Source organism: Lonchura striata, chromosome 2, assembly GCF_050655825.1.
Source record: "Lonchura striata isolate lonStrDom1 chromosome 2, ASM5065582v1, whole genome shotgun sequence".
Lineage (NCBI taxonomy): Eukaryota > Metazoa > Chordata > Aves > Passeriformes > Estrildidae > Lonchura > Lonchura striata.
The window spans coordinates 91309338-91329856 of NC_140704.1; the positions used below are offsets into that span (position 1 = coordinate 91309338).

The following is a 20519-nucleotide window of genomic DNA, read 5'->3' on the forward strand; positions in this document are numbered from 1 at the left end:
CCCAAAGACAATTTTGGCTATGGCTTTTTCCTAAAAAGTATTTTCTTTCTATAAAAAGAAAATACTTCCATTTTCTGTATTAAAGACCTATGGAAAACATCTTTCTAACTTCATGAAAGCCCAAACTGTCCAAAGTTGTCCTCAAAATCCATTGTCCCTGCTGAAATAGCTAAAGACTGATTTTTCCAACTAGACAAGCACAACCTAAAATAAACTCTTCAGAAAAACTTAGTCCTATATTGAGGAAGTTCATTAAATGCTACGGAATTCTTCCATGAATTGCAAAGAGAAGCTATATACCAGAGTGACATGGACAAGATGATATTAAATTCAGAACACTAGCATAATTTATGCTGAATCAAGAAAACTAATTCAATTATGGAAATTAAAAGCAGAGGAAAAAGTGAAGTGAAAAAGCAGATTTTGATAAAAGCTTCACAGACAAAATAGCCTCAATGTTATCTGAAAAACTTCAGGCACTGTGAGCAGGAGTAAACCCACTACAGACTCCAAATCAGTAAACTATTGGAACAAGTAAAAATATCTATGATCAGGCATGCAGCTTGGTTAAAAGGAAATGTCACAGGGTCAGCCAAGGTTTCTAGCAGACATATTCCTGCACATACCTTACTACAAATCAGCTGTTAAAAAAAAAAAAAGCACCACACTGAAACAACCCCACCAAACAAGAAAATGTACAAAACTATATACAAGGTTTTATTTGGGTGGGTTTTCATTTGTTTGTTTACCAGCCAACTATAAGATATTATAAACATATCAAGAATTTTAACACACACAGGTTTGGGTAAAGGTCAGAATGAAGACTGTACTCAACTAAGTAAAATTAGTGTTGCATAGGGAAAGTCATAATACTAATCTGTCAAAACTGAAGACTCTCCCTCACCTGAAGGTTGCCCAATGACTTAATATGTCATCTGAAATTTCAACATTATCAATCTATCACACTAAGTTGAGAGATATTGACTTCACCTGCTGTTTTCTGGCATAAGTTATCTGCTTTATGGGAAGTGAAAAAGTCAATCTCTTCCTACGTAACAACACAGCAGTCATTATCTTACCACATAAGAATTTCCAAACTTCTGGAGGAAAAAAAAAAAAGGGGACAAAAAAAGTCTGAGTTTCTGTAAAAGATATACTTTCTCCATGAGCCTAATTAATTTTCTTACCACTTTGCTTTTGTCTTGTTGAAAAAGAAACTCAAAAAATTCAATGCCAGTAATGAAAATTTAAGTTAATTCTGTAAAATTCAGGTGGATTAGAACCCCTTTAAAATGTTCAGATGTAGTCATGAAAACAGGATTCCAGAGGTGCTGAGCACAGAAATTCTACATTCTATACAGTACTCTCTGTGGAGATTTATTGGCTTGTTTTCATCACAGGGAAAGAAAACAAGTAAACCAAATCTGACACTTCTTAAATAACTCCCCAGTGTTATTCTGTAACAGAGCAACATTATTCTTAAAATACTTTTGAAAATTTCCCAGGAAGATCAAGATTCATACCAGATGTCAACAGGTGAAAAAGTTTTTTGTGATGGAAAGCAATAACCTTGACCGCAATTAACCACTGGACTTAACAATTAGCATCACTGAAGAGGTTTCCGACATCAGCAGTGTAACACAGACACAGCCTTTTCAGTGGGAGAGACACCAAGCTACAAAATTAGATGCTTCACAAACAAACTGGAGGTGGCAGCTGCCTGGAGTTCTAAATGCATATGCTGAGACACTGCAGGGATGAGAAATCTCCCTGCACCAATCCTTTCTCCCATGTGATCAACTATGCTAACTTCCTAAAAGCAAAGTTGGCAACATCTATAGTAGTGCTGTCAAAAAAACCCAAACAAAACAATCCCACACTCAGCTCATCTAATTGGTACTCAAAAACTTAAGATGGCAATAACAAAAGTGAAAGTTTATCTGAAAACCTTTAGTACTGAATAATACAGCTCTCATGTAAAAGTTATCTGGACAAGCATGTACTCATATTTGTCACTTTTACATCCAAGTTCATTCTATTATCATAAACCTTTTCATTACAATATTTACTGTGCCTTATTGCTACATTTTTTGTCCAAACTTTGGGTTAGCTGGGTTGTGGGGCAATTAGGTGGGCTGTTTATCAATTTGGTTGGTTGAAGTCTTTTTTTGCAGGGGCAGGCAGACAAGTGAGCTTGGTTGCTGGTTTGGTTTATTAGCACGTCTAATGAAGTTAATAGTGCCTTTGCTTCCTCACTCATGGAAATTTAGAATATGCTTTAGACTGCATTAACATGGCTTACATTTCTGCATCTTTTGTTGCATAGTTTTTTAGGGTTATTTCATATACATTAGTGCTTAAAATTCTACAGCTTAAGTGTTTTAAGTCTGCAACATATGTTTCAGGCAATATGGTTATTCTCTAGTCATTCAAAGAAACAGAATATTCTGTGACTCCTAAATGCTGACACAATGCTGCATTGTTGAGAAAAAAAAAAACCAACTCTTTAAAAAGAGTGCAATTTTAAAGGAGCATAATTTAAAGAGTACTTAGGCAGAAAACTTACCATCTCCAGCTGGCAGGCCTCGTTCCTTTTTCTCATCACATTTATTGCATTCACTGAAGTACAGCAATAGAAACATATCCAGAAGGACCCAAACCAAAGAGGTGGCAAGGACCACCTTGCAATATGCAAATTTTTTCATGGCACTTTAAGTCAAATACAAAAATAAAAAAGTATAAATAAAAATATCAACAGGGTTTTTTTTTTAATCCAGTTTGAGAGACCACGTTCTATATCTGGAAAAAAAAAAAAAAAAAGAAGTCACAAAATTTACTTGAGGACAGATGCTAAAATCAGAAATTTTAACTCCATTTTAAAGGTAACAATTTAGTTACCTTATGATGTATGCAAGAAAATTAATGTCCTATGCATTCCAGTGAGATAAGGGAATGGGGTCAATTATAGCAGCATTATTCCAGTCCTTTATTATGCTGACATTCATCACCTGAAACATCAAAATGAGTGACCAAAACAGAGAAGGCAGGCACATCTAATGACATTAGAAGAAACTCTCTGTATCCTCTGCAAACCAGGACAACCTAAATGAATGAAAACCAGGAACATCTTGGGAAGCAGGGTATCACTCTCTACTGTGTGAATCCCATGGCTAATATTTCATATGCTTCTCCCATATAGCACACACTGATATTCTGGGTCCATCACTAGGAATGCTGGCCTACAAATGTCAGGATTTTACACAGGATCTAATTGCCTATTGCACAAGCATCAGAAAGACAAATGCTTTACTTTCAGCAAACCAAAAACAAACATCCCTTTTGATAAAATAAAAGAGTAGGCAAGGTTAACAAAGTACCCATAAGCCACCATGATCATTTACTAGGTATTCAAAGCTAAAGTTAGCAATTCTGATACTTGAACTGCCTTTTTCAGTTTAATGTTTTATTATAGAGCAAATGCAAACCTCTATACATTTTTCAGTGTGTATACATTACAATTTTAGAATGCCAACCTTTGAAATTCTCTTTTGCCCTACTCAAATTACAGATTTAGACACCGACTGCATATTTCTGTGACTAGTAGGGCAGAATCAAGAATAGCTTTGAGCTTCCTCATACTAGAATATGGAGGGTTTAATTTTTAAATTTTTTTTAACCACTACTGACATATTTCAACTCAGAGTACTCCTGAAACGTTTACCAGTGGGAACAGCATACTAGTTAAAACCAGAAATGTAAACACTCTTCACATAGAAAATGGAGGGAATAAAATAAGTAGACTTTAAAGACATGCTAAGATTTTATAAATTACATACACTAAGTTTTTCTTACATGCTTTCAGTGAAAACTAAAGAATTTATAGAAAAGAGAACTTTAATCACAAGCCTTTGTGCTGGTTTAGACTGATGTAGAGTTAATTTCCTTCAATGCAACCAGTAGAGGCCATGTTTTGAATTTGTGCTAGAAAGAGTCTTGATAATTTTTGTCAGTGCTGACCAGTGCTTACACACTGTGGAGGTCTTTTCTGCTTTTCACCCCACCCCACCAGTGAGGAGGCTGGGGGGGCAGAAGGGAACAGCTGACCTCAACTGACTAAAGATATTCCATACTATATGGAATCATATAAAGCTCAGCATATAAAGCTGGGGCAAGAAAAACAAAGGAGGGGATGTTTGGAGTGATGGCTTTTGTCTTCCCAAGCAATCACTGCATGTGGTGGAGCCCTGCTTTCCTGGGGATGGCTGAGCATCTGCTTGTCCAAGGGAAATGCTGAATGAATTCCTTGTTTTGTTTTACTTGTTTGTGCAGCTTTTGTTTTAACTCATTTTTCATTCCTCCATCCCATTGGGGTGGTGGGGAGTGAGTGTTTGGCTGCTGCATGGGACTTGGATGCCAGCTGGGGTTAAAGTACATCAGTTGTGACTATGCAAAAACCTCATTAAAAGCCTGCATCGTTAAAACTGCACTTCCTTTAGTATTTCATTGCTATAATCTGACCCCTGCCTCCCCCCACCCTTCTTAAGGTGACATGACATCCCATTTCTAAATTCAGCTTATTTCTTCTTACTGGCAGCAGACACATTCCTACCTCCCTGCACTCCTTTACACTGAAGGATGTTCCTTCACACAGCTTTAGATGGTACAGTAACACAGGAGCTTGTGGCCTTCCACTTTGTGGACTTCCACAAAGCTAGAAACCCTCTGCTTCCTGCATAGGTGTACATTAAATACCAAGAATTTTGTTTGGGATCTCAGCTTGCATGTATATAGTTTTGATGTTACAGGGATGACTGTAAAAAACTAGGAACTGCAGAAGTATCTATGACTAACAACCTGATGATAAAGTAACAAATGAAATTACCACAATGAAACATTAAGTGACATACATTATAAAAAATTCCCAGGGGGTCTTCGGTTGGAGGTTTTTTGGTTGGTTTTTTCGGTCTTTTTTTTTTTTTAATAGTTAGGAGTATAGACCTGAACTCTGGATCTTAGAACCTGTACTATGAAATTCTATAAAACCATCAGCAGCAGTGAAAGAAAAACTTGCTACTGACCACTATATAGAAAACAGAAACCAAGCCATCACTACTCCATTACACAGTATCCGCTCTCTCATCTTGAGTGTTATGTGAACATCCAGTCTTATAATTTCAAAAAGGATATAGAAGGATTAAAAGGAACAAGTGGGAAATGGAGAAGGATGAATACAACAAAGAACAGCTTTATTTTAAGACAAAAGTAGCGTTTTTCCTGGCTGGAAAAGATGTAACCAAAATCAAATGGCAGGTCTATGAAAATCAAAAGCTGTATGGAGATGGTAAATAGAGATTGACTGCTGCCTGTTAACTCTCTTTTCTTACATTGACAGAAATCAAGTGAATTCAGCACAAGAGGTTAAAATCCAGAAAGGGAATACCACCATCCCCTGCCAGCACTGCAAGTCTCCTCATCAGCTATTAAATACCAAGTCCTCTCCCCTACTTCAGGCAGTCCCCTGAATGTGAACTTCAAGTCACTGCATTCCAGGAGAGTACAGCGAGGAAGTATCATTCCAGTGTCCCCTATTTTCTGCCCCAGATATGCATATCAACCACTGGCAGAAACAAATACAGTATACAGACAAAATTTGTCTGACATAGTACATGACTGCCCTTAAACTCTTCATATAACAGGTACAAAGTCAGACACCATAGAAATGATTGGGCAAGGAATCAAGTCACACCACCAACCCTGCTTGTACTTAAAGAACACAAATGCTAATAAAATACATGTTTTGAAAGAAAACTCTACCAATTCTTTTAATTTCACACTTCTTGAATTCAGACATGTGAGAGATTAGACTGTAAAACACACAGAAGCACAGTGCTTTGGAGTCCTCAAATTAGCAAGACACCAGGAAAAACACAATCTAGACTTGCCGTCCATAAAAATACCAACTATATCAAGTGCTTTAGAATGCACAGCCTGGCGGCATATCTGCCTCTAACAAAAGAAAATTCCTTTGTCAGTTCAGTGAAATGTCAAAAAGACACTTTGTGAACCCTTTGAATCCTTTGAGGGTTTGGGGAAGTGATGAAAAGACAGTGATGCGAAAGTTCAACATATAGTTTTCCATCAATAAGGCCCTTCCCTGTACCTTTATCTAAAGGCTCTCATTCTCCTGGGCAGTCTATCATCTCATGAGTTACACTGCATTTTTACCACTGCTTTGATGACAGCACTTCCCCTGTCTGCTTCCCCAGCAGTGCACTGAAGCAGAGGGGCCCAGAAACTCGGATGGAGCGTACCAGAGCCTTGACCCAGAGCTCTGGGAAGAGGGCTCTGCCATTCAGGGCTTGGGTTGTATATTTGGCTCCTTCCTCTGCTGCTGGAGAGGTGGTGGTGGTGGCCTCAACCAGTAGAGGAACGCTCTGAGTGCTGCTTCTTCAGTGGAACAGGCTATGGAGCAAAACGAGCAAGGATGAACAGCAGGTGGATGCATCTCCACAGAGACCTCAAAGTGCCACGAGTCTGTGCCCCATGATGCAAAAAAAAGAAGAGACAGCTAAGCATTATACTCAAAGGATAAGTGGATGGAAATTCCCAAAATGGAGGCTGAGAGAGACAAATCCAGGAAATTGTAGCAACAGAAGGAAAGTTGGCAGATGTGTTCTTACACAACAATTATACTGCCTGGGATGCTGTTGAAAGACTGATGAATATGCCTGAATTACATTTCCCGAGCATGACAGAAGGTTCTCAGATAATCCAGGAGTACAAGTTGGAACAAAGCAAAAGCAGCAACAAGAACAGCACTTTAAGAACAGGGTTAAAAAAAAAAGGCTGAGAATAATGCAGATCCAGTGCTCAGCATGGCAAAGATTAAGATATTCAATGCCTTTTTCAGCTCCTTTGTTATTGGAGCCTAGAGGGAGAGGCTGCAAGGGTGAAACTTCACATGCAGCACACAGACTGGGTTACGGATCTCTTAAACCACTTGGACATGTGCAACTCCATGGCATCAGAAAGGTGGCATCAGAGCATGCTGAAAGAGCAGGCTGATCTTACTGCAGGGCCATCATCTATCATCTGTGAAAGGCATGAAATGGTGATCCAGAGTTTCACAATCTCAAGATCAGGAAAAAAGTTATCATCAAGTAGGAAAGAAGAATCTGGAGAACCATCTGCTAAGTCAGTCTCACTACAGTCCTTGCAAAGATTATATAAGAAATCTTACATACAAACACACAAAACCCCAAACCAAACGAAAAAACAAACAACAAAATAAAGCAAACCCAATCCCAACCAGATCACCACAAAACAAAAACCAAAAGGGGAACAGGCAGTACAGATACACCAAAGCCATACCATACTTGAACTATTTGGCAACTCACTTCAAGGAGAGCATTGGTTTGGTGAACAAGGGAAGAGAAATGAATGGTGTTTGCGTTAGCTTCAACAACTGCGACAGTCTTCCAGAGTACTTTTTCAGAACTTAGTGAGATTTAATCTAAAGAAGTGAACTATCAGGGGGTGGACTTCTAGCTGGACCACCATGCTTTATAGGTTCTGACCAGCCATACAAAGTCCAGCTGACAGACTAGTGGTGGCTCTCTGAGGCCAAAACTGGAGCTGACACTTGTTAGTGTCTTTACAGAGAAGCTGAGGCACAGGACTGAAAGCATGCTCAGTGAGGTTGCTGGTGACACCCATCTGGGCTGGAGCATGCAGACAATACCCTGAAACAACATGCAGGAATGGATCTGGTGGCCAATTCAAGGGACATTCAAAGGCTAGAAAAACAGACAGGTAAAAACCTCAAATATTCAGTAACTAAAAAGTACAAATTCCTGCTCTTAAATGCCAAGTTGGATGAGGCCCTGAGCAACTTGATCTAGCTGTTGTTATCCTTGCCTATGGCAAGGGCTGGGAACTAGAATATGACCTCTGACGCTCCTTCCAACCCAAACCATTTTATGACTCTATGAGTATATCTATATAGGCTGGGTATTACCATGCTAGGAAGCTGCTCGGCAGGAAGAAACCCTTGGAGCCTTAAAGCAAATTCAAAATGAATCAGCGGTGTGTTCTTATGGCAAAGAAAGTCAACTGCATCTACAAACCAGCCTAGCAAACACAGAAATAATCCCCACATACACAGGCTTAATAATTGCATTTATCTAAACAGTAATGTAATAGAATTGAAGATTTTTGCAAAACCAAGTATTTTTCATCCCTTCAAAACAATGGATTATAGATTACAAAGTCCTTATACTATGGAAGAAAAAAGAGTATTAAAAACACCTTGGAAAAGGTAGGAACAAAGGTTGTACTTTATCAAGAATAAAGCGAAAAGAGAAAAAATGGGTACATTCAAGTCCTGTTATTTCTGAAGGTCAAGTGAATTTTTCTTTCCCATGACAAAATCCATTATACATTTGACACTACAGGAAAAGGTCATCTTTAAAATTACTGCTCATATAAAGAGCATTGTTTCACTTAACAACCTCTTTTACAAACACAGTTGTCATGGGAAAGAAAACTTACTCTTTTTCAGTATAGCACAAAAATAATCAGTAATTTTTATCTTTGGATCAACTTCATCTCTGTTTATACCAGTGATCAGTCTTCAATATGACTTTGTAGCAGATTTGACAAAGGACTTCATTGCTGTTATTCTGCTAAATCAGGATTCTACACTGGTTGCAGCACGTAACCAGACAAAGCTGATGTGAAGTTTGTTTTCTAGAATTTCAGATATGAACAAAGAGAAGCCGGCACAAAATAAGGGCTCGTCAAAATTCTGACACAACATTTGCTATGTTTAAGCTATTAATATCAATTTAAACCAAATGGAAAATAATTAACTGAACAGCATCTAAGGAAAGATTGATGGCTTACACAAAACTGAATTTTCAGCTTCTCAGTCCACTTAGTAATGAGGGAGAAGAACTGGCATACTGTAAGGTAACATATTAGGCATGTTACAGATTTTTGAGCAAATTTCTAAAAGATTGTTGTGAGCATTGCTGACAACTCCATATCTCTGAACTATTAGTGAGGCCAATCTCATTGGTTAAATCCATATTTGAAAACAAAAGTGATGCCAACACTACAATCAGGTTCCAGAACTACTTTTGCTGCTGGGCTGATGTGTTTTGTCTTGTTATTTTTTTCTTTTTTACTGGCCCATGCTCTAAATTGGTTCTAGTGCTTGTTTGCAGAGAGCTCATTACCATCAGAACATCAGGTTGGTTTGAGGATAAACAAAGCACTACCTTTCAATACTTTGAAAGCAAGTGATAAAAAACCATTTAAATTAGGTTAGCCCATCACCTCTGGAAAATAGATTATTCTTCATCTTTTTCACAGTAACACAAATGCATCCAGTAAATTTCAAGAGGCAAAAATAATACTAAAGAATTTTAGGATGCCAGTAGTTTCCTTCTCAGAAGTTAATATAAGAGAAGACTATTTCATGGGGCTATGCTCATTTCATGGATTTTGAAAGGTTTTATTATTCATCTGTTCAGTACAATTCAGCAAGTAAGTTCTGAGGAGGTGATGAGAGAAAGCAGATCATACTAGTCTGAACAGTATGAAAACAATTCATTAAAAGCAAACCTGCACTTCAGAAAAATCTAAGAAATGTAGGTCAGTACAATAAATTTCTATTCTTCTTGCTCTGAGTAGGAAGACTACACTTTTAATTCATCAGAAGAAATTTTTAAATTAATAAGTCAAATTTTTAATTGGCCATTTGAAAAAAATATCAATTATGTTTCTAAAAATGGTTGGCCTTGGAATAAAGGTAGACTAGCAAACATAGAAGTGGCTGACTACAGTTGAAAAACAAGGATGAACTTCATACACAAAGGCAGAAGCTATTGGTTCATACCTCCTTTCCTACAAATTAACAGAATGCATTATACTTAAAAAAGTAGCAGCTCTTGTGAGGTTAAAATCTCTCATCACATAGAAAAGCAATACCAGAAATGGAACAACAGTTATGCACTCCAACTACAACTTTGTCAAACTGCTTACAACTGTATGGAACTATGTGACTGAGTACTTGAACCTCTGGTTCTCCCTATCCAGAATCACAGAATCAGAAAATACTTCAGGTCGGAAGGGAACTTCTTACCCAAGTAGTCTTTACTTAACCTCTAAACTTTTAAGATTATTTCTAAATACTTCTACATAGTACATTTACTTCTAAATAGTAAGGAAACAACATTTCTGGATTGAAAAAAAATGGCTTTTAAAAAGTTTGGCTTTTAAAACAAGTTCTTTCAGTTAATGCAAGAAAGTTAATTGAAAATACAATGCTATTTTGGTACCTATAGTTTTCAGAAACAACTATAGTCATTGTGCTTCTGAAAACAGTTTATAATTTCACAAATCAGTGTTTAATGGTTTCTCAAATGAGTTAGAAAAAATGCCAAATTCCTGCAAAAGAGCATTTTTAAGAATGGAAAAAATATTATTTTCACAACTGCTCAAATAAAAACCTTTGAAATCACTCAAATTACACTCTTTCCCAGTCATAGTCAGACCTCTTTAGTTTGACTTTAAGAAAGTCCTGTCTTGCTTTCAGGAAGAAACTGCAGTGGGCAAGGTTTCAAAGGACCAGAAGAATAATATTTTAATCAAATAATAGAAGTTCAAACCAATTCAATGCACAGATTTTGGATTTACATTCTTTTTTTTACAGCAAGTTTTGCTATGTAAGAAAAGGAATAAATTGATCCAAGAGGGAGATTAACTATTCCCTATCAGAATATCACTGTAAATATTGCAAGAGCTCAAGAGGATAGCTAAAATTTGGAAATTAAGAACACAATAAAAGTACAAAGACTACTGCTGTCATATAACCAGCTGAGATTCACTAGATGTCTATTCTATGACTTTGAAGTAGATTTCAAATGTCTGAGGCAACAAGTTCATTTCTCTGTTGTTCTACAGGTTGCATAAAAATTATCTAAAACCAGACAACTCATTCAGGGACTCTTCACACATTGCCATTCTCTCAACTGCTTTAAAATTTAAAACATACTTTATTATGTCCAGTGAGAAATCAAAATGCATTACTTAATATTGCCAATCTGATAACCAAAAAACAACTATACATCTTTTTGTAGAACTGCTTCAAACATTTTAATGAGAACATCATTAGCCCAGGTTAACTGCAACACATAAGAAAATGAATACACATATAACACCCTGAAGCAAAGAGAAGTGGGTGTTTGAAGGGGCATTATGTTATTGGCTGTTACAGTCCTGGCAGGTAATTCAAATCACTACTATTCAAATCTTTTCCCTCTTAGACTGAACAGCAGAACTGCTTCTCACGACAGGTGCAGAATAGGCAATCCTTTTTGGAAAGCAGATTTATAAGCCAAAAGATAGTTATTTCTTTTCCTGAAACAACGGCAGTCCTAAAATGGGTTACTGACACCTCAGATGCTGACAGAGAATAAACATTTCTCTTCCAAGCCACAGCTACTATGCATGCACACTCTGGGAGGGCTACTGAGGGTGCTTGACTAAAAGAAACAGTCAGCTTGAGAATACAAGCAGTATTTTCATCACTGAGTATCAGAGGCAGCACAAAGACAATGAGCAATTCATCAGTGAAAAGCTTTTGTTTTTAACAGAGATGATTTAAACACTAAGCTCATAAACCCTTGACATGCAATAATTAATGGCTGAAGATGCATCAGTAAGTCCTATTTGAGCCTTCTGCTACCCTTCACAGCAGCCTAGAAGGCTGAAGTGGACAAGAACCACTGGAATAGTTTTTCTTTTTGGAAGATTCACAGATGGTGACCCAGCACTCAGCTTTTTCAGCACAGCAACACTCCTGCCAGTCAGCATCCCAGAGCTATAAACTGACTCCAGTTTTTAATAACTCCCTGAAGAGCTGTGTTAGCTGGTCTTTCAACCCCAACACTACAGGACTTCTAGAGAAAAATTGAGGTCACAACAACACAGGTGTTCTAGGTGAGGACCTCCATTTCCTCAGGAAAAACAATCTATCATGTAAGGTACAGACTGTGCAAGTTTGCCATTACTCAGAAGAAACAGCTTAATATGAAGTAATTTTAGGCTCCCTATTGGATCTAAATGGTCTTTTAAGAAATTAAAAGCTGAACTACCCAAAATTTATATTGCACTGGAGTAGTGTCACAGTAGCAAAGATTAGGCTATTATTACACTATTAGCTGTCTACAAGGAAAAGCTGTAAACACCTCCACATGTTTTAGGCTCTCAGTCTTGTGACAGGATGTAACACAGCCTGAAGGCTTCTAGCCAAAAGCAGCATCACCTGGCCTTCCAAGGCATGGGTTCCCTAAGAAACAAAGCATGCAAGCAGTTAAAGATTTCTAATAATCAAGAATTCGTACATTTCCAAAAATTATTTTAAATAACTTGGCAAGTGCCAGTTGAGCTGTAAGGAGAATAGGCTACCTGATAGGACTTTTTATAAAGTTAAAATTCTTTCTGAAGAAAATTAAATTTAGTACTGTGAGCAAGCTTCTTTAAGAAATCATATGCACTAGATTAGACTATGTGGAAGTAAAACCACAGTAAGCTGTTTCATATTCTCAATGCTCATATTTTCCGTCTTCCTTTACAATGTTTCTGCACGGTTCAGAAAATCAAATTGACTTCCAAAATGTTTTAAAAGTTATACATTAAAACATTTAAAAGTTCTACATCTTCAAACAAATGTGTCAAATAATAGAATTTTCTGCAGATTATACTTTCTTCAGTCTGCACATGTCAACACTCAAAAATGTCAACCAGCATTTGCTTTTGAAGTATTTTGAGGAAATAAGAATATTCTTCTTGAAAACAGTGATGAACACAGACAAAAGGGTTTCAAATTTACTCTATTCTGCTATTAAGTTAGAAGAGAAGAAAACTAGAAACTAAAGTGTCAGTATGAAAGAATTACAAACTTCAAGGAGAAATTTTTCACTACTTGAAGGTCAGGCAAATTCACCATCACAAAACTAGCTACATGTTTTTCATAGACAAAACCTTATGCAGGCTCTGAACAATCAAATAAATAAATCTTATACAAGACATCCATGACACCTCTATTGTATGTTTTAAGAAATTATTAAATCTTCCCAGCTAAGTCTCAAATGTTCAAAAATATCTAATCTCCATAAAGCTTCTGATTATTTTTTAGGTAGGTATCAAAGCCACAGGCTAGAGTGGAATAAAACTGTTCATCAATTATTCAAACACTTTTAAAGATGGCAGAAAATTATATAGGAAAATAGCCATCGTTAAGGATGAATCACTAATGGGCACAAACTTGATTTAAAGAAAAGCAGAATAAGCTAATTAAAGAAAAAAATATTATAGAGGAGACTTCTGGAAACATTGGGCAAATTGCAGTCAATAGATTCAATCATCCTTTTGTGAGTAAGTGCAGAAACCTCTAATCCTGAAAATGTTCTACTGTAGACTAAAAATCCAGCCAGGGAAAATGAAGAAGTACCAAATAACTTTGAGGAACACTTTTCCTCTGCCTTCAGCATATGTGAAAAATATTGAAAATAGTGTTTTAGAAAAAAGCTTTGAAAAAAGCACAGGTAAAGAAAAATTCATCATGCATGCTACAGGGGCTATAGGGTGTTTATCATAGAGAAGGTGGCTGAATTCTGCCTAGACTAACAGCAGAACTTGCTGAAAAATCAAATACAGGCAGATATCAAGTCAAAAACTGCCGAAAGGATAACATGTGTGACAAATCATGAAGACATGAAGAATTAGGATATATAATTTGAAAACATACAGGTGACAATCACTTAACATGCAGTAGATTCCACGACCACAAGTAAAATGAAGAATGATATTGCAAGTAGAATAAAGAATGGCAAAGAATTCAAACAAGCTAACAAGTTTTACTTCCCATTCCTTTAAAACTGCCACCACAGATAGTTTAAAATAAAAATTGAAAAGTACCATACTTATCATGTCTAGGAAAACACCCAAATTCTAACTAAAATAAGTCAGCAGTTTTGCAGGGCTAAACACTTTTGAAATACAAAGATATAAGAACTCCATCCACAAAAGTCTAGCAATGAAAAAAAAAAAGAAAAAAAATGCCACAAGAATCAGAATATGTGCATGTTTCTCTTTCTCTAGAAAAAAGACTGATCATATATGGAGAAAAAAAAAAATAAAAGCTAGCATTGTCAAATTTTGAGATACATGAAATTTTTGCAATGTTTCTCACAAAAACTTGTGCTCTTTTGCTTTATATCCAGAGGCAAATAAAAAGTCTACCTTGAGAGCAAAAAGGCTGTATTTATTTATAGAGAAAGGCAATGTAGCTTTTAAGCATACAATCCCAGATAAGCCTGTTCTCACATCACAAAGCTGTGTGCTCAGCAGGTAACTTCTGCTGCTAACAACTGTTTTGTACTTAATTAACACAGACAGTATTGCACTGAAGAGAAGTTTCTTCACATCCACCCTTCCCTTTCCCCCTTAGACTCACTTGTTTTAGATGGAGTTTTTCTTAATTCTGTCTTTCCAGGGATCACTGACAACACAAATTTGAGAAATACCACACTTTTAAGTCCTTTGTTTCAATTGTTAACCCATGCAAATGTACACATGATATAAAAAGAAAAAACATGAGATTTTCTTCAACCATGAGACTCATCAATTTTTTCCATGTAAAGTTTATTTCTAAAGTAGGCAATATCCATATTTTGGGTTCTACACTGAAGAGGTGAACAAGAAGAAGAGAACTCTAAGATAAAAAGCTGAGAAGACAGACTAATAAATGCAGAGTTCTGGAAATTCTTTAGAACTTGAGAATATTTTCAAGACTGGACAAGGGAAGAAGAAACTGTTAGGGAGAAGTTGTTAGAATAGTTTTCATGCAGACTGATATTTCAATGGCTCTTCTTCACAACTAGAGTCCTGAGTCTTTGTCCATGTGGAATCTTGGTCTTAAAGCAATGGTACTGGTATCTTCACAGGAACTGATCCTAAACTCTAGAATTCAGACTTCAGGTGAGCTACAGAGGTTTATATGCTGATCTGTGATGCCTGACTATAGAGACCCTGGGGGGCATTTCCCTGGTTTAGGGAGACACAAGAAGCTTCCCTCAAAAAGCTGTCAGACCCCATTTGCTCCTTTCCCTGTTCCTATGTCTGTTCCTGTGTCCCTGAGCCACTCCCTCCCTATTCCCTGATTGACCCTCATCTCTATACTGCCCTGAGACCAGGGACACGTCCGGGCCCCTCTGGACAGGAGAGTTAGATCTGGGAGATGTGTGTGCTGGGGGGACTCTGAACATCTCGCTGCACGGCTGAATTAAACATCTGTGGCTACCATGCAAAGGCCCTTTCTGCTTCTTTAGCCTGGACTTGACTTGTAGCAGTCCAGGCTGCTACACCTGACATCACAAGAGAATTCTAGAGGTATCAGTACTTCCCGTTTTGAGCAAAGACTGGTTTCACACTGAGACATTCTCACTGCAGAGTTCCACTCTCCCTTTCCTTTTCAGTGCCTTTTCCCCTCTGCTGTTCAAACAAGCAAATTATCCCTAACTCTGACATGAAGCAGCTATGACCAAGTCAGGTCCCTGCAAGCTCTTACACCTGCATCTCCTAGTTTGCTACCATACCAACAACAATTAAGATAATAGGTAACATAGACACAGGATGAAACATGATCTGCTACTGCTGGACTCAACACTGTAAAAGAAGAGGAGGAGAAAGTGACAGAAGAACTCACCTAAGAAACATAAAGGAGCCCATATGATTCAAAAAGCCTGGGGCACACAGTATCCACCCATCCAATAAATATGTATCAGTAACTGTAAAAGTGGATAAATATGGGCCAAATCACAGAGATTTTAATTGATCATGCACATACTTCTTCCCAGCTTTCAACTTCATTGAAAAACAAATATAAACTTTACATTCAAGTTTACACTTCGTCAAAAGCAGCACTATGGAAAAGATAAATTGTGCTCCACAGAAATTAAAGTCCTATTTTGTTAATGGCTTCAAAAATCTGCCCTTAAAAAAAAAAAAAAAGAACAAATTGATAATGTTTTGAGTTCATTTATGGGAGAAAATGTTAGAAGATAAAAAATCAATAAAATATAAAAAAAAATAGTTTTCACTTAGGCCATGGAAATTATTTAAACAAGATCATTTTCAAAAGAAAATGCTACATTTTCATTATTCTGCAATAAATGCTTTTCAAATGTTGCTGCATTTTATTTCTTGAATATTTCCTTTTGTTTCTTAAATATTTATTAGAAAAAAAAAATAGGCAGATTCTCTCAAGCATTAAATTTCAAGACTACAGTCTTAAAGTTAGTGATTCCAAAACATGTTTTTCATCTGGCCCAACTTTCATCCTAGTTTGACAAATTTAAATAAAATCACAATATAGAAAATGAATCAGTAAGGTAAAAAAGTAAATAAAATTTAGAATTTTTTATTTGTTGTGCTGTACAGCAGTCCAGAGAAATCTAAAGAGTGGGATATGCAATTTAAGGCAGAGAGATTATTTTGTGGAAGAGTTCACTTATTTCCCCAATTACCTATAAGTGTGATGACAACAATTTTCTGCATGGTTGCATAGAGAAAACAATTCAGGAAGGCAGGTATGCACCAGACTTCAGCAAAGTACTTAAATTTCTTCAAATACTTTGGTGCTTATTGCTTTGCTTTTTTTTTCCCCCAGAAACTGTCAGGCACTTCATGAAAAAACAGCTAGTGTATTTAATTTGACACCAAATTATTTTTGAAGGTATAAAGCTTCTAGCAACTTGAGATGTTTTACAATTCAAAATTAATTCCTGACTAGAAGCCAAGAGACAAACAGGTCACCATAAAAAAGGTCAATCTGTCAGACAATATTAAAGAAAGGAATGTGATGGAAGTGTTTTGGAAATTCAACTACATATTAATTGAAAATCACGGAATTTGAAAAATAAAATCACTGCTAAAATTTAAATTAAATCAGAGATCAGATATTTTTTTAAGCATCTTTAAAATTACTCTTCAATACCTTTTCTGAAAGGTTTTCACATTCTCTGAAAGCTCTGGAATCTTTCCAAGGAGAGAGAGGAGACATGCCTTAGAAGCCAGACCATGGTTAAAGATTTATCAGCACACTATTACTGTGTAAGTAGCTGCTACTCCAACATACCAGCCTTCTACTCTGCCAGCAAAAATCTACACAGCAATGAAAAAACTTAATCAGAGAACTGACACAACTGAAAAATAACCAAGAACAACTGTATTTATTGAGCCACATCAGACTCTCAGTGCAGACTCAGACCAATCAGATATTCTCCCCAAAAGAAGTTATTTCTCCTCAAATCTGTGATCTCATCAAACTCAACATTAGTCAACAACCACAGAAGAGGTGATTGGGCTACCGTGAAGGGAAAAAAAATCAGTAAAGATACCACTTGAGTGACCAAAAGAAGTAAACCTAGAAGAAAAAAAAATTCTCTGTTTTTTTACCCTAGATTTCTTTTTCCAAAGAGTCCTTTAGAACTCAGTCTGTGAAAACTAATCTATGAAAACTGCTAATAGGTTACAGGAAAGAAAAAAAATCAGGACAAAAAATTAGCAAAAAATGTCAATACCAATGATTCCAAGTGCAGGACACCATTCAACCCACTAAATGCAACTGCAGTGGTTAAACTTTTCTGCCAAAGGAAATGGACCTGTCATATCACATCTTTGCCTGTCCATCCCATTAAACTTTGGTTCTCCATCTTGCTTCAATCAAGCTTAAGAAAAGCGTAGGAGACTCACACACAGAGGAAGCTTCAGGAATACTCAGTTGTTAAACACCTCACTGCACAGCCAATGACTACACAGTGGTGGTCTAATACATCATCCTTTGTCTGACAAGGATGCTTTAAGAGTACTGTGTTTGTTGTAGAAACACAGATAATAAAACTCAGGCTTTCTTAGGTCATCTGGATGGAAAGCTGATCTGAATTCCAGTTCACTGGACTAAATAACTCTTTTCAAGATCTACTGAGAGGGTAAAGGTGAATTTAGGAAAATTAATAATGAGGTCCTTTATCCACTTGGAGACTATGTTTCCCAATACTCAGAGAGAACCACAGTAACAGTTTAATTAGGTCTGCACTAATATCTAAGGAGATTATTTTGGAAACTTGTTTAATAGCTGCAGACATCTGAACTGGTCCAACAGGATGCTGAAGGAACAGTAAAATATGGAAATATGCATACAGACTATTGACCCTGGCTGGATTCCAGGTGCCCAACAAAGTCACTGTCCCATACCTCCTCAGCTGGACAAGGGAAAGAAAATATAACAAAGGGTTTGTGAGTCAAGATAAGGGCAGGGAGAAATCTCTCACTATCACAGGCAAAACAGACTCAAGATGAGGAAACCAGTTCAGTTTATTACCAATCAAATCAGAGTAGGATGAGAAATAAAACTAAATCTTTAAAAAACTTTCCTCATGCCCCTCCCATCTTCCCAGGCTCAACTTCTCTCCTAGTTTTCTCAACCTTCTCACCCCCCCTAGCAGCACACGGGAACAGGGAATAAGGGTTAAAGTCAGTTCACATCCTGGCTCTGCCTCTCCTTCCTCCACAGAGGGTAGATTACTCACACTTCTTCCATGCTCCCACAGGAAGAAGCCCTTGACAAACTTCTCCAGCCTGAGTTCTTCATGAACTGCTCCAGCATGGCTCCCTTCCATCGGGTGCAGTCCTTCAGGAAAACACTGGTCTAGCATGAGTTTCCTATAGAGTACCCCAGAGACTCTACACTGTAAGTGATGGGCTCAGCCAGTGATGACCTGCCAGTGGCAGGTCCCTCTGGGAGATGGCTGGCATTGGTTCCATTGGAAACAGGGGAAGTTTCCAGCAGCTTCTCAGAGAAGATCCCTCAAAGTAAGTCACTAGCAAAACCTTACCACAGAGACCCAGTGCGATCCAGTGACAAAGCACACATGCAGGCATTTGCTCTGAAAAACACCCAAAGCAGACAGACTTGACCAAAGCATTAAAAATTCCTGGAACACATTTTGTACTCACCTCTTCTGCAGGTTTACAGCCATCTGGATGGTCCACTAGCACTGGTGGCAAAATCCTGACACATTGCTGTAGAGCACCTGTGGCAGGAACCATACAGCAGCAGACTGGACTAGGCCATTCCAACATGAATGTGGAAGCAAAAGAAGTATTCCACCAGAAAGGTCTTAAGGCTGTCCTAGAGGAAAAACAGAAATTCAGATAAGTTCCTAGCTCAGTTCTGGCAGAGCTTGAGGTGCAAGGGGAGGAAAGTTTCCCATTTAAGATTTTAAAATCTAAAATCCCATGCAAGGGAGAAGGAGTCAAAGACTGTTTCTAAAAAGAGGCAGTGAACTGTGCTTGTGAGGAAAACAACATATGCAGGGAAGAGTGGAGAGGTGGAACAAGTCATCAACATTTTTTAGCCTTCCAGATGATATGATTTAAGTGGGAGGACTGCCTGTCCTCCCAAATAAGCTGTTATCTATTTTTGAGTTCTATATATGTCGTTCTCTATCCAATCATGAATACTTAGCACAACAAACTATGAATTGTTCTCAATAAGGCAAGAAAACAGCCTCCTCAAAAAACAGCACGCATTCACATGAGCAGCTCCCCAGATGATCAGTCTTTTGGACTAAATCTTCCTATACATATTCTAGTTTATAGACATAGGGGTTTTTACATTCTTTCATCTCTCGCCCACAAGTTAAACATTAGCATTTATAATGACAGCTTTTGGAAAAAAAAGGTGCTATTACAGTAACACAGACTTGACGCTTAAGAAGCAACTTTTTTTCACTTCCAGAAAAAAAAAAATGACACCTGAAAAATGATGCCTGAGGCTTTCCAAGTCCTATCCATTAAAACTGTAGAATACTGAATGAATTCCTTCAAATTTCTGCCTCTGCCCAGTTAACACAGCAATATTTGAAGAAAATTCTAAACAGCTAAAAACTAAAGAATGTGCCTTAACATTCAAGAGAGATTTGTTCAATTTTTAATGCAATTGAAATTTGACTACACTTAGGTAATATTTGCCGTATATTATTCAAGCTTGTATCTTCCACTTGCCATATTATATATGAACCTACTAAGATAGTCAAATTTCTTGCTTAGCCTGTTTAAACTGTTACCTCTAGGTATCTGTCCAGGTAAAAAAACTTTTACAAAGGAGGAAAAAGAAAAAAAAAAAGTTGCTGATACTATGGTAACACAACAGTATGGAGAAAGCATATGGTAAGGAAGGCTAAGATTAGCAGTGATAGAAAAGGTGTTTGTCAGCCACCTAATTATTAATTATTACCCCAAAACTGAAGCAGATAAAATTAGTTTGTAATACTTGGCAGTTTCCCCTTTTTCTGCATACCAAAGTAGAAGGAGAAAATGTCTTGGCTTAAAGTCTGATTATTAATAGAATTGGCTAAAGATCTCCTTGAAATGATACCAATTTTTAT

The 20519-nt window shown here is 37.2% G+C and overlaps 1 protein-coding gene across 5 annotated transcripts in view; it reads right to left on the minus strand.

Moving 5' to 3' along the window:
* The window catches only part of GALNT1 (polypeptide N-acetylgalactosaminyltransferase 1), an 85954-nt gene that overhangs the window by 41651 nt on the left and 23784 nt on the right, over positions 1-20519 (minus strand). For 2 of the 5 annotated variants that reach the window (XM_021528776.4, XM_085573666.1), the window contains exons 2-4: positions 19087-19261; positions 2899-3008; positions 2567-2799 (exon numbers count right to left, since the gene is read on the minus strand). In XM_021528776.4, the coding sequence (XP_021384451.1) occupies positions 2567-2705 (139 nt within the window). In that variant the 5' untranslated portion in view covers positions 2706-2799; positions 2899-3008; positions 19087-19261. The remainder of the gene's footprint in view (positions 1-2566; positions 2800-2898; positions 3009-19086; positions 19262-20519) is intronic. The other 3 variants (XM_021528775.4, XM_085573665.1, XM_021528777.4) reach the window with 2 other exon arrangements.